The following is a 25,382-nucleotide window of genomic DNA, read 5'->3' on the forward strand; positions in this document are numbered from 1 at the left end:
GCAAGAGTTGATAATGGAGTATGGAAAAGATACAAACCAGAAGAGTTTAAATGCAATTTTGTACCATTTAATTTAAAACAACACAGAGATCTCTGGTATACCAGTCAGCTGCAGCAAACCACATGTATGGCATATGTAATATAGCAAACATTTTTCAGGGCTGTCCATTTTTGCTTTTTCAAATACCTAAACATCTACACACATACAAGCATACACACACACACACACACACACACACACACACACATACATACATACATACATACATAATATGCCAATCAGAAATTAAGATGGAACTTCCTCACCAATTTTTTATATATTGTTGGTATGAATTTTAACAAAAAATTACCAAGTTTTATACACATAGTAACTTATTAAAAATCAATCTATTTTATTGACGGTACTTGTAACAGAAAATATATTCCATCAGCTTGATGACAATTTTGTTAAGGATTTGGGGTGGGCTTTTAAATTGAAGTAGAAGTATTGTTTAGTTTGTTCCTCATTTCTAATGAACTGAAAACACTTTTATTAATTTCAACAACAACAAAAAAAATTAGCAAGACGTTGGGGTTTTTTCCTAAATCTTGGACTGTCATTACTTCCTTGTGATTTCAAAGCTTTGAGTTCACATCTGAGACAGCTCATTGGAAACAACAGTCTTACCTGTCTACCACCTAAAATCATACAATGGAGAAAAACATTTTTTATTTTCTGAAGACACATAGGTCAATGTAGGTTGACCTCTGTTTACAACATGCAAACATACTTATATTTCTATTTATAAACTTTCTGTTAGATCTGTGAGGCAAAGGGTAACTTCAATCTTAGCATTTCTAGATTTTGACTCTGTAACTGCACTATTATTCTTTAGGAATTATTTATCTGTCACATACAATGATCACAGTTTTGTAAACTCAAATAACTCAAAACTAACAGGGTGATAGAATCAGTGTTGAAGGTTAAATAATTTTTTCTTGTATTTTTCATGGCATCAAAGCATTCTGCAAATACTGCTATAAAGAGGGTGTGCATCTTAATTCTGTCAAAAGGTGGGAGTTCTGTGTCACACTGACAATAAATTTGGTGCGATACAAATTGTATTTAACCCCTAAGGGAAAGTGCAGGTTAAATGTCACTTGCTTTTGGTCCAGGTGCTCCTCATTTGATGAACACCCTTTGCCATACACAGCATGAGGCTGAATTAACTGCTGGGCTTCCTGGTGCTGCAGTGTCAAAAGGCCTTGCCTGCTATCACTTTCCTTCTTTGCACACTGACGTTTTGCAATGCATCATGTTCTCATCAGACAGCCTGATTTTACTTCTCTGAAAACTTTTCGTAAATATAATTTTGGGCCTGGGAATTCACCTGGTTGAAGGACATGATGCTGTAAAAGCTTGTTTGACAGGTTTGCTTCGGCTGCCTTCACCAGGACAGCAGGCACACCGAAAATCTCAAACAGGTACTGGTGCAGAAGATTTCTGTTGCTTAGCAAAACTCTTGGTCTTGGCATGATCCTCCACAAACGATGCCTGTTGTGCATTTTAAGTTTTCACTAAGTGACAACCGAAGTTTTTTATGCAGAAAGGGGCAGCATGAAAGGAGCCCTGCTGGCTTGCTCTTGGCACCGCCACCAGAGAACACTTGCCATGGGAATGTTTGAACGAGCCGTGTTTTCTTGTAGTAATTATTTATCATTGTTTCTGTAAGAATTAACTTCCAAGGAAAATATGAAGCTTGCAATAGCTAAATTTGGAAAAGTGTTGAAAACAGTCTGGCCGAAAAGTATGAACTTTTGAATGAGAAAAGTGCCTACGTGGGAGACGGACTTAGGACTCCTCAAGCTTATCCTCCTCTGCTGCGTAGACTTCACAACGATGCCATTTGTCCCTTCTCATCTGGGCAAGAGGGGAAAGGGATCGAGAGAGGGGTCCCTGCGGAAGGATGCAGAGCCTGAGCGGGATCACTTCCCACAGAACACTTGCCGGTGTTCAGCTGCTCAGACGTTCCCCTCAGCCGCACCCGCCGCCAGCGAAACCACCGCACGTTCTGCCCAAACCCGAGGGGCTCCGCCGCCCCTCAGCCCCTCGCGGGCCGGGGCGGGGCCGTCCCGCTGACTGACAGCCGCGCTGGCCAATCGGCGCCCGCGCCGGCGGCAGGGATTTGCACGCGGCGCGGCGTTGCCGCGGTAACGGCGGAACGGTAACGGCAGAACGGCCTGGCCGCTCAGGGCATGAGCGCTTTCCTTCCCTCCCTCCTTCCCTCGTTCCCTCCCTCCCTCCCTCCTTCCTTCCCTCCTTCTCTACCTCCTTCCTTCCCTCCTTTCCTCCTTCTCTACCTCCTTCCTTCCCTCCTTCTCTACCTCCTTCACTCCTTCTTTCCCTCCTTCCCTCCCTCCCTCCTTCCTCCTTCCTTCCCTCCTTCCTTCCTTCCTTCCCTCTTTCCCTCCCTCCCTCCTTCCTTTCCTCCTTCCTTTCCTCATTCCTTCCCTCCTTCCCTCCTTCCCTCCTTCCCTCCCTCCGGAGCAGGCACACCGAGCCTCGGGGCAACAGCACTGAAACGCAGCCTTAGGGGCCGTGAGGGAATTTTTATCCAAGCGGAGGTAATTTAGGAGGACATGAAAAACTAGATGCCATCCACGGTCTCAGGAGCCTTGGTTCTGAATAAGCCTGTGAACTCTTTTCTTCGGGCAAGGTGGCGGAGTGGTTGGGTGAGGAGGAACCACGCTTTTCCTTCTCTCCCGAAGTCAAAGCCACTCTTCTGCCTGGCCAACAGGCACGGGATCCTCTGAGCTCACAACCCACTTTTGCTGGTTTTCACCTGATTTTCCTGTGAAGATGGTACTGACAGCGTGCCTAGCCTGAGCCTCAGTCAAGAAAAGTTTAAATAATGCAGTGTGTCCTCCCCTCATCCAACTAAAAAAAGGCTTTCCCTGAGCACCAGATGGTCAGATTCCTGCAGAGGTCAGGGGCTCAGTTGTAAATAAGCAGAAAGGTCAATCAACAAAGATTTGTGTGACTTTCTACCCCTAGACCAGCTAGCTGGTAATACATTCATTTGTATTAGTGCTTACTGTCAAGATAATGCATTTGTTCTCTGGGATTTGTTTCTGCACAGGTTTGCCTAGCCTGGCAAAAACTCTGCATGAGCATTTACCAGATCAGGTGTCCTGACTTCTTGGTTCCCCACTCTTCTAGAGGAGTGGACTGAGTTCATTTATGTGTGTTTTAAGGGGCAGAAGAATAAAACTGGAGTACTCGTGGCCAACAATATGGACGTTGAAAGGTAGAAACGTTACTCTCTGTAAAAGGCAGCCCTACCTGGCACACAATTGCTGATTGTTCTATATAATAAATTATCTTTTTCAGTTCTGTTCCTGGAAAATATATGGTAAATAACAATAACGACAAGGTTTGCTAAAAAGCCATTTTGTTTTGCTTTGTTTTGTTTGGAAAGCACAACAAACAGAAAACTTTGCTGAGTGGTTTAACTTAAAGCTTACTGCAAAATTTATTCCTATGGTACTGTAACTGAACTGATGGTTCAAGGTACAAACTGATACCATTTCCTTCACCACAAATTTGTACATTTTACTAAAATTTGCTATCCTATCCACTTAACTCCACAGGATATTGATCTATAATAGAATACAGTGGTTTATAAACAGGTGAAATTATGGCTACACAGTAGGGAGCTCAGACATATCTCCTTTTAAGCCACATTATCTGGGGATATTTCAGGCTTATATTCAATATGTTTTTTTGTTGGCACATGGAATTTAATCCTGTTCAAGAATTACAAGACAGAAAACAGAGTTTCCTGTTCACTAAAGAGTTGTAAGACAAACAATATCAATCAATGCTTCAAATACAAAGTGAGAAAAATATGATCATTAAACATGACAAGTTACATAATCATCAGGACCCAGGGGTAGCAGGTAAAACTTGATGACCTTTATCCATCATGTCCTCTCACACCAGTTGTAAATCACTGTTGATTTAATCTGGAGGAGAAAAAACAGTAATGTAGAGGAATGATGCTTTTAAGATTTTTTACAAACAAGAGCCTTCAGAATGAGTGCTATAGTGCTCTTAAGGCTCTTGCTGGACATGATGAATGTTCCAATAGCCCTCTTAGCACGCTGTTTTCTGTAACATATTTAGTAGGCAGCCCTTTCTTTTTTGGGTCACTGTTTCACGAGTGTTGTGCAAAGTATTAGGTTGTGCTGCATTATTCATGCGAAACACTACAGTTAGTATTTAATAATGTCTTGGTTTTTCCAACATTTCACTAAGTGATTGGAATGTCCAGAGTTTTGCTTTTCAAGACATTTTCCTCTTAAGATAATTTCATCTGCTGCTCTAGATTCCCTCAGTTTCTCTTCTGCTGTTGTAGCTCTCTGCTCATTATTTAGTTTCCATATTTTACTAGCTGGTCTGTCTTGCTGAGTGCAGTCATTTCCATGGTAATCAGATTACCTATCTGAGTATCCTGTTCATAACAAAAGTACCAGAAACTTGAGTTATGGAATCATTTATCAGCAGAAACACTTTTTTCTATTCAGAAAAATCAATCTCTTAAGATTGATTTACACTGTAAAAGAAAAGAACCCCTTTAGATTACTTTATCCTGTATAATGTAACTGTGTTACTGCAGATTATGGGAAAAGTGTCTTTCCATCACTGAATCTCTTTACAGTTCCATTGACAGGCTCTCAGCACATGTACAGTGTCATCCATCTTCTGATTTCCACTGACTCGTGTCAGTTTGTACAAGCTGACATTCTTGGTTGCTGTTCTTTTTATTTCAGACTCATAACTGAATATGCATTTATCCACCCACCTGTTTTTTTCTCCATAAGGTTGAACCTAGTTTGTTGAAATAATTGAATAGTCAACATCCAGATCCCTGGGAAAAACCTGATTCTGCACATGTGAGTTCCAGAAATTGAAATGCTGAACAAAGATACTTAAGCTAGAAAGTACAGGTAGCTCACTTTGAGCTGTGTAAACATATTTCCTTCAACATCTGCTTTCTTTCATACCTCCACACTGTGGGCAGGGTTAGCATTCCTGATCTATCCATCATTTGATGCATATCTCATATGCCATATAGGATTTGCAGGGTAAATATCACAGATATATGCTAATAACTAAAGATGATTAAGAATGTGATATATAAGTATCCCCATTGTCACCCCTACTGGCAATATATCTGCTGATTTTTGCACAAGAGTAAGTGTAGTGTGGAGGCAGTAATATTTCTTTAAGAGTATGAGATGATTGTATTAAATAATTGTGAGTAAAACAAAATATAATCTTTACCCTCATAATGTATCACTAAGTAAAATACAAAAACCAAGAACACTGTTTGTAGAGCATAAATGATATCTGAGATGTGAGACAATGGTGTTACTGGATTTTGAATTTAAAAGTTTTTGAATGTTAAAAGTCTGAAAAGTTACATTTTTTTTCACTAAAAATATTTCATTTTTCCCATGTATTTTAACTAGTAGCAGTCATAATTTGTTCATATAATGTTGGGATTTCAGTCAAATCAAAGGAATTATTTCTTATGTCTGGGCAGAGGACATAGTAACATGAAAGAACTACTAGGTCTCTAGAACCAGTCTCCAGCTTTCTCTGGTAACACAGTCACAGACTTAAACAGAGCTAATCAAGTAAAATAAATCTAATTACTACATGATAGTATATAGGGTCTTCTTAAATGCCAAGTATATGCTGGCTGCACTTGATGCCAGGGACTTTTTGAGCGATCCATAAAGTTTTAAGTAGGAAGATAATCAGATCCAAAGAAAGACCTGGTAATTTCATTGGTCAAAGGAAAATTGAGAAAAGCATTGACTAAGTTGATTATCTCATTACAAAGAACACCTTAAATACTTTTGTATAAGAATTGTATAGAAATCTCTGGCTTATGTATTTTCTTTATCTTATATTGTAATAGACCTTTGCACACACATGCAGACACAGGCTCAGAGACACTCACAATTTCTCTCTTGTGGAAGTCACACAGAGCACATCTTTGAGGAAACTTCCAGTATTGTATAACTAACACTTTAAACAATGGGGAAAATGTTCACTAGAAGACTCCCAGACAATTCTACCCTGTTTCTAAATATCAGAACACAATGGCTTTTTAACTGGGCCTGTTTGGGTTTGAGTATTCTAGTCCTGTCATCCTGTCTGGCTGCCTCCACTCTAAACAGAGGCATAACCACCACCCTCTGGGCTGCAGATCACACGGGAGAAAAGGTCTGTGCACCTGATACTCTGCTGGAACAAGCTCCACACTTAGATGTTTCTGAGTGTGCATTGCTCATAAGACATTTAAGCCAAGCTGCTGTGATACGAGATGTTACAGACTAAAAAAGTCTTGAAGCTGACAGAAGTGAGGTATATGCCAATATTTGTGTGTTTGGAGCTTGCAAGTGGTTTCTTGAGAGAGGAGGATGCATAAAAACATAGATCATGCTCAGCTGTGACACGATGAAGCATCTTGACATAGTAAACTTTGGATTTTCTACATCTCGGCATTTATTTAAGTTCCATAAAATAACAGATTATTCTTTTCACATGACTGAAGGAAATGATTAGTCTCTAGTCTCTAACCAAAGGAGATTCCTTCAGCCAGAAACTGTGGAGAGAATGTAGTGCTGAGCTGGAAAAATGTGAAGTTTTTAATATGTGGTTAATTTGCTAAAAATATTGTTGGAAATATAAAAAAATGGTTTTTTCCTTTTATCTTTCAGTGGAAACAGATCCAACACTAAGATACTACAGATTGTCCATTATTTTTGTCCAGCTTATGTTTGAGTATTTTGTCGTAACAGATTTCTAAAATGATTTATAATTGAGCAATATAAAACATTTAGCACAAGGAAAAATAAAGCTTCAGATGTTGGTTTAATTTCATTTGATTTCCCTTAAAGAATAATGAGAAGCCTCATAGAAAACATTTTATTTGGAAAGAGCCTGAAGCAGTGCTTTCTGGCACTCTGACACCTCTTTTATATGTAAATATAATGTGAACCCAGGAAAGTAGAGAAAAAAGACTTATCTTTATCTTGACTGTAAAGTTAGAGATCAGCCTTAGAAAATCCTGTGACTTAACTAACGCGGGATTGGGGTGCTAGAAAATCTAAATTTAATGCTGTGTTGTGCTTGGCAGATCACTTATTTCATCTCTATGTATCTTATATCCCCTTATACTGAGTTCTCTCCTTCATCTGATTACTCAATGCAGCCCAGACTGAATAATAAGGATTTCTGTGTGTCCTTGTAGTGCAAGAAGATTTTGTTTGTTGCTTCTCACTTAAAGCTGTTTGAGACATTTCCAATTTATATAACAGTAAAGTTAGGTATTACAGTTAAAATCTTTTCTTTTAGGATACTTGTGAATTCAATCCAATGCATGTAAATCACCCTTATTAGATGACCCACATAACAACTTGTTGACACAAACAGAAAGCTTATGGTTCCAAGCACTGCTTGGCTGTCAGGGAGAATACATACATTGAGTGTAGTATTGAAGAAAGGAAAAATAAAGGGAAAACACAGAGTGAAGTGGGGTTTTACATAGATGAGGGTTCACACAACCAAGAGTTCTTGAATCCAAGACAATGAATGAACCATTTCCTCTCTGCAAGCTAAAATTAGTCCATTTGTTTTTTTGGGTTTTTTTGGCACTGACAACCTGATCTGTAGCTGAGCTTCTGTCAGGCTTTTGTATTTGCCACCATTTTGGACCCATATGTTTTCCTCTTCATTTTTATGTCTCTGTAGCCTTTCATCCTCTCCCTCAAGCAGATCAATTCATGCAGACATTCTCATAACTCTGTTATGGGAATCCTGATTTTTTATAAGCAAAATTATAGATAACCTCTCCAAATAGTCTCCTGGATTTAAAACACTGTCTATCTGTCCTTCTCAGCTTTATCAAACACTTTAAAAAAATAGCAAATTAAGTGGTTACCACTGCTTACTTTGCTTGTTTATGGTCTTTCTGGAAATTGTCTCTGTTTTTAGATGAAGCCAAGCATGTCCAAGGGGAATGTTTTTGAAATTTTAGCTTTTAGATGGAGTCAAACATGTCTAAGAGGTTTTTGGGGTATTTTTGACTTGTAAGCTTGAAAGCCCTGTGACTTTCAGTTTAGCTCTGTGTTCATCTGGCTCAAGGATTTATCTTTCTGTGCTAGCAGATTAGAACAGTGACAGTAAACCAAATTAAATAGAATTTACAGGTTGATACAGCTGCACCTGGAAAGACTGTGATACCAGTCAGCATCTTTAAACTGTACAAAAACAGATTCCCCACCTTCTCACAGCTGTTCCTGTATTTTGTCCCTTGAATAAGCGTGGTTATGTGGTGGTGATAGGAAGCTTCATGCAATGTGTTCCTCCACAGGGTAAACTCAGCTTTTTTAGAGCTGGGAGGTCTCTGTGTGGAATTCTAGCTAAGTAAAAAGCAGTAGTGTTGAGGATTCATTGGAAACAGCCACTTTAATCCCCCAGCTAACACAAGTATGTTTTGTTCAATTCAGTCAAGGAATCCAGGCTTATAAAATGACTTTATAATGGTTTTTGAGGAATTGTTTACATGAGAGAATCAAGAGAGATGAAAAACAGAGAGAGTTGCTCTTCAGAAATGGGCTGCATACAGGAAATAGGAAACGTATGTGTCAATTTTGCTTCCAAGTTTCAACACTGACATGAAACAAGACATAATGAAGGCTGTTTCAGGGAAGAAGTTTCTGCTTCTATAGGTTGAATCACACATGCCGGCTAACAGAAGGCAGCATAAGCAAAACATTATTAATAATGCTGTTGTTGCAGTGATTAATAATGCTATTGTTGCTGTTGTTGCAGTAATGTTATTGTTGCAATGATTAGGTGAAATTTAAAAACTATGTGCAAGAGTTCCCGTTCCCACTTCAGCACAAGAAAATGATAGATGTTTGTGCTCTTGTCATTCTGTTCTATTTCAGATAGGCTGAAGCTCTTATCCTGATTCTAAACTAGCCATAGTATTTCATTTGCTTTTAATTACACTGAATTTCTCCACTAGTTGTAAGTGACCTGTCACTGAAGTTCATGAAATTGTTTTTAATATTGTCCTCAGTGGAACTGTAGAGGAGAGAAATGTTTTCCCATAACTATATGCAATGATCAACTGTACCTTCCAGCTTTATTAAAACATGTTGCAACACTAAAGAAAAAAAAAAAAAAAAAAAAAAAAAAAAAAAAAAAAAAAAAAAAAGAAGAAAGTTTTATGTTTCGAATTGTTAAATCCCAGTCCTGATTTACTTCCACATCTTTACCACTGAGCTTGAGAGAAGATTTGAACTGCTCATATGCCTTTTTATTTCACACTAAATTTATAGGAAGTTTCCAAATAATAACAAGTCAACTTGGCAAGAATAGATGTAGACCAAATGGTGTAATCCCCACAAGGAAGCATAATCCTCTTATGAAGTATTTACAATAGAAAGCTTGGAAATCCAACAATAGGTTATATTGTTAATAGATTGTTTATAGCATCTTTTATTGACTGATTCATTCCTAATGGCAACAGATTTAGTCACCTAACATTCTTCATATGGCAGGCAGTTCAGTGTTCGCTGTTGCTTTAAGAATCCTCTCAGGTACAAGAAAGTTTCATTCTGACATAAATCAACAAATAGGACATAATAGGACCTTGCGAAATTTAGAAGTTCCCTGCAATGTTACTGAACTTTCTGATGCTTCCCTTCCTGTGACCTGCCAATAACCCTTATCTCCCCTGCCTTCATGACCCTTTAATGTTTCCCTGGCTCTCCATTCCCTTCATCCTCCTAAAGAGCTTGGCTACTTCCCAGCTTGGATTCATCCAACGGGCCACCCTCCTTGGAAATTCTCCCAGCTTTTGAAACAGCCTTGCAGTACAGTAGCCTAAATACTAGTTTGCACATTTAAATATCACATATTACTGATCCTGTTATTTTGGTACCTGAAGTAAAAATTCCAGTGCCCTAGTCTTGTGTAACCATCAGCATACATTATATGCACCTGATACACCTAAAAGCTTCAGACATGTGAGGATACAACAGCCACATTACCCTGTTTTTCAGCAGACTGCAGTTATTTAATACTGTTTTGGACTAGGTATTAACTTTGAATGCACAAAGTCGAATGGCCCTCAATAATTTTATTTTTAACAGCTAACTACAACATACTTGCTCACAGAGATTTGTTCCAGTACAAATCACAGACTGAGTCTGATGGCCTTCACATTTTCCAGTTTGCCTACAAATAAATACAAGCTTCACAGGAAATTTTTGTAGAACAAGAAAGTATGCCAAGTGTCTCAGAAATATGCAGCTTTGTGAGTATTTAAGCAAGCAGTGTCAGTACAGTAATCTAAACATTTTTGTGTGCCTGGCAAAAGGATGACTATTCACGTGAACCTGGTGACAACTTGTTTTTTCACTGTTGCCTCTGTAATTAAGATACCCTCTAGAATATTTGTAAGAAACTAAACTGAGCTCAGCTGCTTCTCAGTGATACAGACAAAGTTTAAGTTTGTCATCTCAAAGGTAATGACAAAACTCTATCATTGCACTTGGGTATAATAAAAGTCAGTCAGTGGGTTTAGAGGTAGGACAGATAAAGGTGAAAAGGCTGTTGAGTGGGAGCAAAGTCTTCAATGGTGACATGGCAAAAACGCTGTTAAAAGATCCAGGTTGAATACTTGCAGCAGAGGAAGTGAACCAAGATACCAAGATAATCAGTGAGGATATGTCTGAGTGTTAGGAATCCCCTACAAGTTTGGAAAGATTGAGATGAAGTTTGGAGTATTCAGTAAGGGCAAGATGACTTTTGCCAGATATTTCTTCTATTACAGATAAAGTAGACTGTCCTTGACAGTTACCTATCTATTCAATGTGCTAGTTTGGTTTTTGATTCTTCCATGCAATTAAAACAGTAACCTCCAGCGTATATGGTCTGTATAGTATTTTCTAATTCTTGGAGGACCAGCAAAAAATATTGTAAGAAATGAACATTTAAGGGATAAAACACAAATGTATCTGTTTACAGTGGTAGACTGGACATTGAAAAACTGAAATATATTTAGTGCTGTCTGGAGACTAAACAAACGGAGTGCCCTTTTTCCCATCCAGCATGTGCTTCAGCCCCCAGAGCACCTCAGTAAGCCTTGTTGAAAAACCTGCTCCATTTCATTAATAACTCTCTTGTACTGGGAGAAGCAAGACTGGTCAGAGTTTGAGACACCAAGAGTGCTGACTGGAACACTTGCCTTTCTGACTGTCCCTTTGTAGATTGGACATTGACATCTCTCTACTGAGAAATTTTTTCTTATGTCTCTGGAGACAGGGAAATGAAGCTTAAGTAACAGCTTCAAAGGATTATAAATTGAAGACTGCCAGAAATACCAGTTCTGTCAGTAACTGAAAATAAAGCATATTGGTTATATACCAAACTACTTGCATGTCATCAGCTTCAGTTTGTGCAAACCCATCCTCTCTCATGTCATTCATGATTTTACATCCTCTGGGACCAGAATTTCAGATTTACGTTGTTCAGCTGATCACTATGGATAAGAATATATTTGATATTATTAATCTGCTATTTGAAAATATGACAGATGTGCCTTGTGATAAACCAGTGGTTGGTAACCTCTATTAGAGAGAACATATTTATTAATTTGTACTAATTTAATTTGTTTCAGGGTCATGTAAGAACAAAAGACAAAAGGAAAACACACATAAACCTCCTTTCTCTACTGAAGCTGCCATTAGGTTCAGTGTTCCAGCTTGGAAGTCCCTAATATATTTTGGCTTGTGAAAATGGATTAAGAACATGTTCTTTAAGTGTAGGAGAGAGAGAAGTTTCCTGAGATGTGATACCCTTCATGGAAACAAGTATCAAGAAAAAGAATGTGAACAAAACGTGTAGTATTCTATCAAGTGCTGAAGAAGCCCCTATTACTACGTCTAGCACCTTGGCTTTACAGCAAGTTTCACCATCTAATGTGCCAGATCTTCCCAGAATTTTTCCCAAAGTACATCTAGAAGCTGCATCCCAGAAAAGGTGACCAGGCACTGCAATAGTATCACAAGGGTCAAATTCTTCAGCCATGTCTCAAACACCCTACTCAAGAAGACCTCCCTTCAAGATATGCTATATCTGTGGCAGAGAATTTGGGTCACGTTCTATTGCTATACACGAACCTCAGTGCCTGCAGAGGTGGCATATTGAGAACAATCAGCTACCAAAGCACCTTAGAAGACCAGAGCCCCGGAAACCTGAGGTCCTTACTGGTTCTGGTTCCTATACAATTGCAGATGAAAATGAAGCAGCTTATTATAGTGCTCAAGCCCAGTTTGTGCCCTGTAGAAACTGTGGCCGAACCTTTTTTCCCGACCGTCTCCCAGTGCATGAAAGGTGCTGCAAAGGAGGTAGCAGTGGTGCAAGGCTACCAAGATCTGGAACTGGCTCAGCACGTGGTGATCCATCTAAGGCCCATCAGGGAGCAAGCAGGGGTGCACCAGCTCTGTCAGACCAGGTAAATTGCTAAGCCTATGCTGTATGAAAGGGTGTGGATGCATCTTGGCACTCCAGGGAGATTGGCTTGCCATCAAATTTAAAATCGCTTTTCTTCGGAAGGACCTTTTAGCTCCATGCAAATGTGTCTGTGATAAACAGAGGCTAAAGGAAATACTGGAAAGGGAATAAGGGAAACTACTTATTCCTATTTATTTTGATTTTCCTTTGGAATGGGAGTAGTTGGGTTCTCTGTTGTCCTTTAAGAGCTATATCCCTAAGAAGGACCATTGCTTGATATAGTTCCCTAGAAGATTCTACTGAGCAGCTTAGGCAAGGTCTGGATGTCATATGCTTTAGGTGATGTAGGTATTTTTATTTAGTTAACGTGAAATGCAATGTTTCATTGTCCTACAAGTATCCAGCACTTCAAAACATGATTTTCATATTTTAGTGTTATTCTTAACCTTGGCATGCAACATGAGTTTACTGAGGACTGCATGTTCAAAGGCAGCAGTTCTGGGTATAACAACAACAAAATAAATAAGACTGCACATTTTTTTCCACTGAATTTGATTCATGATCCAAGAATAAAGAAGCTGATTCATATTATCCAAAAGCTACACTGAGTTTTGGAAATGGGATATTTTTTTCTGCATTTGTTTCTGCACAAGCTGTCTCTTGGCCAGGAGTTTTGTAAGATAGATGTCTAAATTTAGGCCCAGTGTCCAAATTAAATGGTCCTTTTTTTTTTTTTTTCAAATGCGGGTTGGAATCTTGATTGCCTACATTATTTTTGAAAATGGGATTTAGCTCTCTCAGTCGCTAAAGGAACGCAATGCTATGCAGAGCATTTCTTAAAATGCTTTTGAAGGCAAGTATGTCACATGTTAGTTTACTAGCTGCTGAGTAAAATTAAAATCATAGCATTACCCTAGCTCACAGGAGACTAAAGACTTCATGAGCTCTTTTTTTATTATGCACTATGAGGCCACTAATTGATATATTTTGGCAAATTAGGGTTCACTCCTCAGGTCTTTTATCAGCATATTTTACATAATCCACAAGCAGTTCAAAGTGCTGCACAGCTGCATTTATAGCTGTAGAAAAAGTGGTGCTTTTTACACTACATTGTGCTCTTTCCCAACTGGTCAAGTAAAGGCATAGGTGTGAAGCAAAAAGTTTATAATCTATCACACATAATTCTGTAGATTTAAAAAGAGAGGGTGAGTGCAATTTTCTATAGTTATGATACCATAAAAAAAAACCAAAACCAAACCAAAACAAAACAAAAAAAAAAACGTTTAGAGAGTGGTTTGGCACTGACAGTGACTCTGTAAGAAATGTTACCCTCTTGCACAACGGATCTGCTCCCTTTGTGGATTCACTCACATCTGCTGACTTGTTGAACAACAACATTATTACCACTTTTTACTTCTGTGAGCTCTGCAGAGCCAAAGCTAAATCTGTTCAAATCTGTTCTTCCTTCTGTGTGAACAACAGGTTTCCTTATTTACTTCCAAGCAGTTTCAGTTCAACAGTTGCAGCAGAACTAATGAGGCTGTACAGCTTGCAGATTGTAATTGACTTTGAAGGACTTTACAATTAACAATGACTTTCAGGAAGGGATGATGGATTTTACCTCTCTGAGGTCTATTACTGTATTATTTTTAGAGCTGTTCTTTAGTACAGTTATGCGTTAAAGTCAGAGGTGGGATGGGAAGATTGAAAGTTCTTCAAGACTCGCAGACAGCTTATAAGAAGTTGTCAAAGGAAGCCACTTTCCTGTAGGTTTAAATTCTCTGTGAGAGGATCTTCACTACCAGTTGAACATTTTGAAAGGTCCACACATTGAAAAGTGTGGAAAAGCACTAAGCTTATGGAATAACTGCAGATTAGTTATGAACAGGGACAAGGTCTGTGTCTCTGCTAAAATCTTCCTCTATTTCCAGCATATGGTTTTAATGTTGCTCACGTTACCAGCTACTCAGCTGCTTATTAATTCTGTTAAAACATAGTGCTTCACTAGTGGTGGAATGAAATGGCTACTGTTTTGATCCTGGCTGGAAAGCATTTGGGGCATTCCCTGTCTCATTGAACAGACTTACTCACTGTGACAATGAATTATTTAAGTACTTGCTTAAAGTCCTGATTCAGCAGAATATCAGAGGAAACCAATAACTGAAAAAACCACCCAGCCCTTATGTAAGTGTATTTAAGAGATGTAGTGCTACCATCAAATAAATTTATACAATGAAAGATGTCCTATATGAAAAAGCTGGATTTTCCTCATTTTCAAAATGAAGTTCTGACTGGTTTAGTGGTACACTGTGTAAAGTGCATTTTGACTTTACAACTGCAAGCACTTCTCCCTCTATGCCTCTGCCTGTATGCTAAAGGGGAGTTCTCTCCCCTTTAGCAACTGTGGCATCAATTAGGCCAGTATCATTATTGACAAATTCTCAGTTCTGCATTAAATGTCTTTACAAATGGAGACTGAACAGCCTCTGTAAGATATCTCTTTCAGTACTTGTCCTCATTCTCAGAATCAATTAATACATTTGAGTTAATCATGTCTGCCTGTTTAAAACAACAGCCTATTCTTAGGGACTCTCAAGGGTCACATCAGCTCAGAAAATCTGCTTTGGATTTTGCTGTGATACCCCAAACAATGGAAGTGGTTCTGCAGCTACTGAAACTCAGACTTGCACTAAAACAGAGTCTGTGTTCTGTTGTTTCATAGACAAAAATATGTGATATGTGTAAGTGAGCATCAATAACTTACTGTATGTATATGAGTTATGGCAGTTTTGACAATAGATAATCCTGATCTTAAAAGCCTATTAGATGGTGCTGCCATCTGCTGTTTTCTTCTTATCTGATTAACTACCTAAAAAGATTTCACTGATCTTCCTTTGCTCAATTGTAATGCATTTTAACACAGTGTAACTCTTGATAACTTGTATAGCAAGAACTTTGATGTAGTTTGCTTTTGCATAAAGCCATGTAGCATCTTGGTAAAGGGAAGACTTCTTCAGGTGCAATGTAACTCTAATGAAGGTGGAAAGTCAATGATGAACACTTTCTGTCTCATTGTGAGCACCTTACTAGGAGAACACTGACAAATAAATTTGCAAATATAGAAATTTGGATGAGAATGGACAGTGAATGGATGGTTTGGATGAAACTTACTGAGTATTATCATTGGGAATGACTGAGCTTCCTTCCTTTGTTTGTACATGAGTGCCATATTCATTGCACTGACTTAGTTTAAAAAAAAAGCACATCAGGAGAAAAATGGGATATTTCATGTTTTCAGAGAAGTAGTAGTTTTAATTATATGCATCATCTTGCAGAATTACCTCGCTGTTCAAAGAACTTTCCTACACAGGCATATGATCCTAACATGAGTGCTCTTGTGTCTGTTTCAAAGATTCGGTAGGCTGTGTAGTGCAGCTTTAGATGGTCATGAGAACCATGCTATACCTTGTCCATGATCCTTCTGCAAAATGCCTTTTACTCGGCAGAGAGGAATGTGAGGAAAGGGCTCCTTTCATACAATAGAATGTTGCTGCTAAGTGCTTGTACCAATCTCTTCCTGAGCCTCTAATCCTTGGACAATTCAAGTCTATGACAAGAGCTCTGTCCTAGAGCAGGATGCCCCCCCCTTCCCATTAAAATGGATAATTAAACATGGATAATTAAACAAATAAGAAGGGCAGAGGTGTGTGCAGTCCTGGGTGATAAATATTTATGTTGGGGTGTTTGGAATTCAGTCTTATTGTGTGTACTTAAGAAGAAATAAAAAGCTTTGTGCAGCATGGAAGGATTTGACCTCATGTAACACCATAACATCAGCCTGGGGCTAACCTTAAGTAATGTCAGGTCTATTGAAAATACATAGTTGCATAGCCCTCTGAGCTAAATAACTTCATTCATAGTCACGCAGACATACTTAGCAGTCTTGGAGTAAAAAAGAAAATACTGAGACACCAGAGGAAAGCCTAACTACACTGTTAGGTATTTGTAGGTATTTTTATAATAACACATATCCTCAGGAACAGACCTTCCCTACAACCCTTTTTGAAAGTTAAAAACAAAGCAGTGAACAGACAGCTTAGCCACTGGCCTATGAGTAGTTTGGGTTGGAAAATTGCGGTGTTTCCAAAAATAGTTTAGTTTCAAACTGCAGGCCTCCAGATGTGACATTTGGGACAGGCGCACTGAAAATAAAAAGAAATGATGGGTAAATATCATCAGCTGTAGAAAGTCCAAGTAAAGCTTATCATATCTTGGATTCCACAGTTAAAAAAAGAAAAATCTGTTACCACCAATTTTTAGGCTAATCTCTTTCAGGTTTTAAACATGTGTGCAGAGAAGAATTTGTGTATATAATTGTATGTGTGGTGATGGGTCAATCTCAGTATTTTTCTGGAATAAAAATAATTCTATCCTAAGAGTGACCTGATTCCTTTTAATTAATTCTGCTTTCTCCTATTGTTTCTGTACCATTTTTTATTATGGAAATTGCAAAAGACAGACATTTCTACTTGAAAAGATTTCTGCATTTGTACTAGGATTTCTTTTTCCTATTCTGTTAGTATATGTAGAGTCCCTATAAACTGAATGTAAATCAAGTTGCTCTTTCCTAGTTCACAGCCAGTAGGTGAGCATTTAAATGAATGGCAGTTACCCAGCTAATGAGAACTCGTGGGGAAAGTGATTTTACACCTAGCGTTTGTTTAAGAAACCATTTCTAAAATATTATAACTGTACCCACAGCAGGCATGCACACTAAAAAGAGTTCTCTGACCTCAGGAGTTTAGATTGTACTATCTTTACGTAAAACTATCCAGAGCCTACAAATAAATGTATAGTGTCTTCAGAAGACTTTGTATCTTGACCCAGTCTTACTTCAGACAAGTTATAGCTCACAACTTGAATTAAAGAAGTAGATGAAATTTGATAATGAAAAGTTATAAGGTGTTTTTAAAACAGCTGTTGCTGTTTTCATCTAAAAATAGATGAATACAAGAAGAAGGTTGTATTTTTATATATATTAGAAAATATGCTTATATAAGTACTGTGTTATCAAAGATAGCAAGGAAATTCCATTTGAAACTCAAGAGGATGAAAGTGTCCTTGGAGAGCCCATCTTTGGATGTTACATTTCAAGACACTGTGAGAACTTTGCAGATGAAGTCCAACTTTTCTCAGAAAAAACACTTTATAGAGTACTATTACTTTCATATAAGTGAGATTACATGTGTGATTCAGGAAGGTAATCTTATGCAGATTGTTCACTAATGACATTTTCAGACTGTAACATAAATACAAGAAGAGCTGCCCAGAATTTCATGAACACATTGATGGGCTGACAGAAAGAGTCATAAATACGGGAACAGGTTATGCTTTGTCTTACACAGCAGCAGAGGAAAAAATGAAAGTCCCACCACTCTTGTTTGAGTGAGAAAGGTTTCCTGTATTTGGTCTGGCATGGCTGTCTGTGAGGAGGGCAGGGAATAGCTCATCTCTTACTGGTATTCTGCAGTCAGAAGTGTAGGAAGCGCTGGCAGTTGTGAGACCCATCTGTGTGCCTCAAAGTTCTTCTCTACAGCATGTTTTTATCCTGCTTCCTGGAGCATGGCTGGTACTGACACCACACCTAGCCCAAGACGCGGCTAAGGACACAGCTGAGTCCATAATCTGCACTACCACAGTAATTATATATTTTTCAGCCTTAGATTATGTATTTGTGAGATTTGGGGTTGAGGAATTCTTTTCTGCTGTTGTTGAGCTGTTTTTCTCTGGGAACAAAAGCAGATCTTCAGTGTGGAAACAATGACTTGCTTAGAGTCCAGTTCTGCCCTTGTGCAGTCACTGGCAAAGTTCACACCAAGGCCTTTGGGATAAACAAACATCACTTCCTATTTCGCCCCTCATCCTGAAATATCCTGGTCTGATTTTAATCTTTGAAGGCCAAGAATTCCATCAGCTAACTGATCTGTGGCAAAAGTGGGGTAAAGAACCATAATTACCTTTTGGGACAGCTTCCCTTGCTTAAGAGAGATACTAAGGCTCAACACAGTGCTTTGAGCTGTCTTCTGGTGGAAGATGGAGTCCTTCTCTTACTGTACTAGACATCAAGAGTTCAGCTGATGAAGCTTTTGTTGCTGCTTTGCATTTGACCTCTGCTTGGTAAGTAAAAAATGGCTTCAGCCATGTAAGATGGATGCTGCATTTCAACCTGATGAAGCAGAGGTATTGTTTCTGCATGTGAATAACTTGAAAGTATGAAAATAAAATAGGTGAAACTTAACACAGCTAAGTATTGATTAGTCACACACATGAATTTTCAGCCCAGCATCTGCAAAACAAATCTGCCTGTTCCAGGTGCTCAGTAGTGAGGCAATATGTCTTACAAGCCTCAGGACTGATTCCAAACAAAACCAGACTCAAAGAAACAGTTACACAGATTTCACAGATATCAGGTATCCACATGCTTGTTTTTATACAAAGTCAAAATTAAAACTGAAAACAATCTTTTTTCTTCTTCACCACTGTTACTTGCAGGAAAAAGTGGTAAGACGGCCACCAACAGTGATTTGCTACATATGTGGCCGTGAGTATGGAACCAAGTCTATTAGTATACATGAGCCACAATGCCTGAAAAAATGGCACCGAGAGAATGACAACCTCCCCAAGCACCTGAGAAGGCCAGAACCCAGAAAGCCTGAAGTCAGACCCGTGCAAGGTAAGCCACAGGCCAAATTAAGAGAGATGAGCAAAAAAGTGGAAAGAATTAAAAAAGGTATTTTAAAGCAATAGGTAAACATTTTGCAAGTACTTTGTACCCTTTGTAAGTTTACTTACAAGACCTTGTTTTAAGCTTTCCTTCAAAGCATCCGCAGAAGTAGTCAGTATCTATGGAACACGCCTCCTAGGACATTCCCTTGTATGTGCCAATGTGTCCTGAATCAAAACACAAATAGATTAGCAGCCTGTTTCACACCTATTTTCTGACTTCTTTTAACACTGTAGACAGGCATGTCTTAAAATGAGCAAAAACATCCAAGAATGACATGACACAGAACCATTAAAATAAAATACCCTCAGGCAACAGAAGTGTAGATCCTTCAGCCAGATTCTTCTTCTACATTCAACAGCCTGTAGATGTTATTGATCCCTTTTTATTTACAAGTCTGAGAAGCTTTTATTGTGAGACCGTGTAATATAAACACAGTGGAGAAAAATATATGTAGTACAGAGTAAACCATTTCTTTTTGCCAATTTTACATGTTTATGCTGTGGGCTCTGTTTTCTAAGATTGCACTTCTTCAATTCAATGAACACTGATGATCCCCAGCACCCACAGAAATGCCTGTCATATGTATTCGAGGGTTGTATGTTCACAAATTCCTATCCAGGCTTTGCCTGGAAACTGTTCCCAGGACTTTCCACATAAAGTTATTTCACCTTTCCTGCTGGATGCTTTCCCTGGCCCTGCCAGCTGGTCTAAGCTACTTTGGGCTAAGTTTGGACCACTTCCTCACAGGCATTTAATTCACACACACTTTTTTTTTGTATTCCCCACAATTTCCCTCAGCTTCCCATAATGTCTGGAAAAGTAGACAAAGTCTCCTACAACTCACTTGTGAAAGAGTCATACACTAGATCAGTTTACAGCAGTACAAAGAAATATGTCCTCAGAAGACATGCAGAAGAGAGCAGGATCGCTGAGAACACTAACCAGATGTTCAAAATAATAATCAAAGTTCAAATAATATAAAACCGGAACTTGGCTAACAGATGCCAAGTGGCATAGTTGAATCTGCTGTAAAAGATGTGTTCAAAAGACATCTTCATTGTATTTGCTTTTTTAGATGTTAAGCACTTTTAAATTATTACACATTGTGTGGTAAAACAGATGGAGAAAATGAGAATTCCATGTGAAAGAGTAGGATGCAAAAGGCAAATCAGGTTATTTTGAAATACACTATTCTTATTTTGAAGGAGTGGAAGCAGAAAGACAACCACTCTTTGAGAAAACAATCTAGCAGGAGGCTCCCAGATATGAATCAGAAAGTTGTCTCATATGCTCAGTGAGTCATATCAGGCGTCTCGCATCTCCTGTGAGGTGTTGTGTGCCCATGGTCCCCCTGGGGATACTGACCTGCTTCCAGCATCTGTCCCTAAATGCCTGCTGATGCAAGCCTGAACAGTTCTGTAGCTTGAGCTAAAATTGTTCCCCCTGCAGCTGCCTCATTCTCCTGGCCTTGCGAAAATAATCTCGAGGTTGTTCTTTTACCATAAGACTTACTCTTGATCATGTGGTAAATGCTATAACTGACCTTCAGACCGCATACATGTACTGCATGTCTCACAGTTTCTCAGCTTAGGGGGGAGGGATTACCCCTGTTGTTGAATGAAACAGACAATGATCCAAAAAGGCTCAGAAATATTAACTGCTTACATAAAATTTTTATAACTTACATAAATCTTTTTCTGAAAACTCAAGTGTGACGGGAAGACAACCACTGCCCTCATTACACAGTGTTTTGTTTGTGGAATGCCTAACACATGCCTGCAAGGAGGAGAAAGTCATCTCTCTTTCTCCTTTTTTTTTTTTTTTGTTTTTTTTAATATTCCATAAACTTTCCAAAGTACAGAAAATACACATTCATTTCCTGCAAGCAAAGGGGTATGTGTCTCAGCCAAGAAAAGAAACATTACTTGGTTGCTCTTCTAACAAAAAGAACATTAGGAACAGGCATATTAAGAGATCTAAGGCTTATTGTGGTTATGTGAACCATTGGATATGAATCATATTAAAACTGTATGGGTCTTTAATGAAGAACCCTATCATGTGCCAATGACAGAAACCATGGAATATTTTTTAAAGCACAAATCCTTTTCTTTTAAAAATTGTCCACTGCTAACGGTTCAAAGAAAAAACCCAGATTTTAAAATCTTTTCTATACTGTCATACCAAATAAGAAGGGTGAAGCAAATACATCTTCAATTTGAGCCATGTGGATTTTTTTCTGCATGCACTTCAAATGAAAATCCTTAAGATCTAAATCCAGGTATTAAGCAACCTGCCTGGCCTTTTTGCAAATCAGTTTGAAACAACACTACGTGAAAATCCATTTCAGAAGGAAAGTCCATTTCAAGATAAAAGTAAACAAGATGATTTTTTTAACCAAATTAAATCTTGAAAACACATCTGAGTGCTTGAAGAATGCTCCTGAGTTTTCAGAGCAGTCATTCTTCCCACAGTGGAAAATAACTGAGAGTAAGGCTGGATTAGTGTTTAGATGACAATAGATGCATCAGTGCAATGACCCCACAGGAAGTTGTGTCTTAAAAGTACTGTAGGTTTTGTCTGAAAGGCTTTAAGTGTATCTAAGATTTACACCACTTTTTAGTATAAGTTATATTTACTCCATCAGGGAGAAAATTGGGCCCTCGTCCAGAGTAATACAAAGAGCATATTCTCAAGTACGATACGGTCCCACCCATAGCCATGGTCAGATAACACATGCTTGTTAAACAGAGCTTGAAGCAAAGCCAGAAAGTGAATTTGCTGATAATAGTATGTATGCAAAGATGTTAATAATTAGCTGAGAATGCAGATCATAACACACAGCATGATGTTTTCTCTGTACTCCCATACAATTCAGAATGATTCAGTTTGAAGTTACTTTAATTCAACCCCTGGGACAACAAAAACCCAGTCTTTTTATATATTTTTTACTCTTTTGCTTATTTCTTTTTCATTTGCAAAAGCATAATATGGTTTGGTTAAACTGAAAGGCTCAGTCAACAGGTATTTCCTGAAAATATTTTCCATAAAGAGTTGAATGTGGGTCTCCAGAATGAAAGCTGATACTTTCTTTCTCTAATTTTCCAGCCAAAGGCTTCTATGATCTTGATGCTTTAAATGAGGCTGCCTGGACCAGCGCCCAAGCCCAGCTAGTTCCATGTGATATTTGTGGGCGTACTTTTCTTCCAGACAGACTGATCGTCCACCAGAGGTCCTGTAAACCAAAACCTGCAAAGTGAAGTGGATGTAACACACACGCATACAAATGCATGTCTGCTCACACATACACAGACACACACACATTTGTCCTAAGCTAAATAAAGTGTGTGTGTGTGTGTGTGTGTTTGTGTGTGTATGCATGCGCGTACATGAATACACACAGATGCACCCGCACCTTTCAGACACGCCATGAGAGAAATAAAATTCACCTGGAGAGGCATGGTCACCAAAACTTTATTGTATAATGATATCATCTGCTCCAGAAGTCTCCAGAGTAAAAATCAGCAGTTGCTACTAAAGCGTGAAGTCAAGTACAGAAAACTAATTCTTTGAAAATGTTGCTTATTCTTTTTCAAAGACTCTCTGGTTAGTGTAAGGACCTTTAGCTGAACTTGACTAATCAGAGAAACCAAGTAGCTCCTTTAACTTTGTTCATTTTTTGTTTGGGTTTTCCAGTTTATTTTGTTTGGAACTGTCCTGGTTGAGGACACATTTAGGAGAAAACCTCTGAATAGGGTCCCTTTAGGAAACAGATTTAAGCAGTTCCTCTTCTAATTGGTTCGGGGAAATATTTCTTCAGAGAGAAGTGGAAAAAAACTGTTTATTTAACAAACAAAGCACTCCCCAGCACAAAAATGAACAATACTAAACAGCAAAACCTCTAGTCGCTCTGAAGAGATGACAAATTCAGAAGAGTCCCTCTTGTGGGTTGCAGCCCGGCTCACTCAGGCTATTCTCAGTCCCTCTGGTGCTGGGGAATGCCGTGGGCCACAGATGTGAGCTCCTGTGCTCTTCTGAGTTTTCAGTCCAGAGCAGGTTTGAACAATTCCAAGAAAAAGGAAAAAAACCCACAGTCCAGGGAGCTTCTCTGCCTCAGGTAGCCAAAACTAACCAAGAGCAAAGGAGAGCTCTCTCCTGCTGTCTACTGCAGACAACACAGTTTGTGTGAAGGATGTGGAGGAGCAACTGCAGTCTCTGGTAACAACTCTGCACCTCTTCTCTCCCCCTTCACTCCTGAAACCAGTCTTAAAGCTGCAGAATTCAATATTCAACACCAACAGAACAGACGATTGGGCATACAAGCATCATAAAGTCACTTCAAGACATTCTATCCCTTATATCATCATGCTACCATATTTAATATATATGTATTCTTATTCTATAAACACACACATATGTGTGTATATATATAAATTCTTATTCTATAAACACACATATATATATGTGTGTATATATATATATATATATACAGACAATGTACAGCTATACACAGACAATGACAGCGACATTAAATAGTAATAGTTACATATAGTTCCTACTTAACAAGTAGATTTCCCTGAGGTGCACATTGTGTTGTCCCATCTTTCTGTATTATCCACCATGTGCAACCTGGTCTCTGAGCAAAGACAATCCAGAAATGGGTTTGTCTGTACTTGAGGCAGAATTGATTCACACTGTCTTTTCTAACAAACCTCTGACATGCATCACTGGGACTTTGTTTCTACTATACGCAAGGACTCAGATTGGGCAGGGCCTGCTCAGTTGGTGAAGTCTTGGGTGTTAACTAACCAGATAGCCTTTGCTAGATGCTGCTCTTAATTCTTGAAAGATTCCCCACCCAATGCTTTCAAGGTGGTTTTTAACAGTTTATTGTACCTCTCTACTTTGCCTGCAGCTGGTGCATGGTAGGGGATATAGTACACCCACTCAATACCATGTTCCCTAGCTCAGTTGCTTGTAAGGCTGCTCTTGAAATGGATCCTGTTGTCCAACTCAATTATCTCAGGAGTGCCAAGCCTCCAGAGGACTTGTTTTTCCAGGCCCAGGATGGTGTTCTGAGCAGTGGCATGAGGCACAGCGTAGGTCTCCAACCACCCGGTGGTGGCTTCCACCATGGTCAGCACGTAGCGCTTGCCTTGGCGGGTCTGAGGCAGTGTGATATAGTCAATCTGCCAGGCCTCTCCGTACTTGTACTTGGACCACCGCCCCCCATACCAGAGGGGCTTCACCCGCTTGGCCTGCTTGATGGCAGCACACGTGTCACAGTCGTGGATAACCTGGGAGATGCTGTCCATGGTTAGATCCACCCCTCGGTCTCGTGCCCACTTGTAGGTGGCATCTCTGCCCTGATGACCTGAGGCATCGTGGGCCCATCGAGCCAGGAACAATTGTCCCTTGTGTTCCCAATCTAAGTCTGTCTTTGAGACCTCTATCTGTGCAGCCTGATCTACCTGCTCGTTATGCCAGTGTTCTTCATTAGCCAGACTCTTGGGAACATGAGCATCCACATGACAGACTTTCACGGGTGGCTTCTCTACCCGAGTGGCAATGTCTTTCCACTCATCAGCAGCCCAGACTGGTTTTCCTCTACATTGCCAGTCAACCTTTTTCCACCTCTCCAGCCACCCCCACAGAGCATTGGCTACCATCCAGGAGTCAGTGTAAAGGTAGAGCTTTGGCCATTTCTCTCTCTCAGCAATGTCCAAGGCCAGCTGAACAGCTTTGAGCTCAGCAAGTTGACTTGATCCACCTTCTCCTTCGGTAGCTTGTGCAGCCTGTCGTGTGGGGCTCCATACGGCTGCTTTCCACTTCCGGTTCATCCCCACGATGCGACAGGAACCGTCGGTGAAAAGGGAGTAGCATTTTTCATCTGCTGGCAGTTGGTTGTACGGTGGGGCTTCTTCAGCCTGGGTCACTTCCTTCTGCTCCTCTTTGTCAGCGAGACCAAAATCTTTACCTTCTGGCCAGTTTGTAATTATCTCCAAAATCCCAG

General features: G+C 39.3%; 1 protein-coding gene across 1 annotated transcript; it reads left to right on the top strand.

Moving 5' to 3' along the window:
* Nucleotides 1–2,188: 2,188 nt before the first annotated feature.
* LOC130265417 (zinc finger protein 474) lies at nucleotides 2,189–22,941 on the top strand. Its single transcript, XM_056514506.1, has 4 exons — nucleotides 2,189–2,603; nucleotides 11,750–12,586; nucleotides 19,138–19,318; nucleotides 22,478–22,941. The coding sequence occupies exons 2-4, from the start codon at nucleotides 12,158–12,160 to the stop codon at nucleotides 22,627–22,629; spliced, it is 762 nt and encodes a 253-aa protein (XP_056370481.1). The 5' UTR covers nucleotides 2,189–2,603; nucleotides 11,750–12,157; the 3' UTR covers nucleotides 22,630–22,941.
* Nucleotides 22,942–25,382: the final 2,441 nt, after the last annotated feature.

This window comes from Oenanthe melanoleuca, chromosome Z (assembly GCF_029582105.1).
Source record: "Oenanthe melanoleuca isolate GR-GAL-2019-014 chromosome Z, OMel1.0, whole genome shotgun sequence".
In the NCBI taxonomy this organism is placed as follows: Eukaryota; Metazoa; Chordata; class Aves; order Passeriformes; family Muscicapidae; genus Oenanthe; species Oenanthe melanoleuca.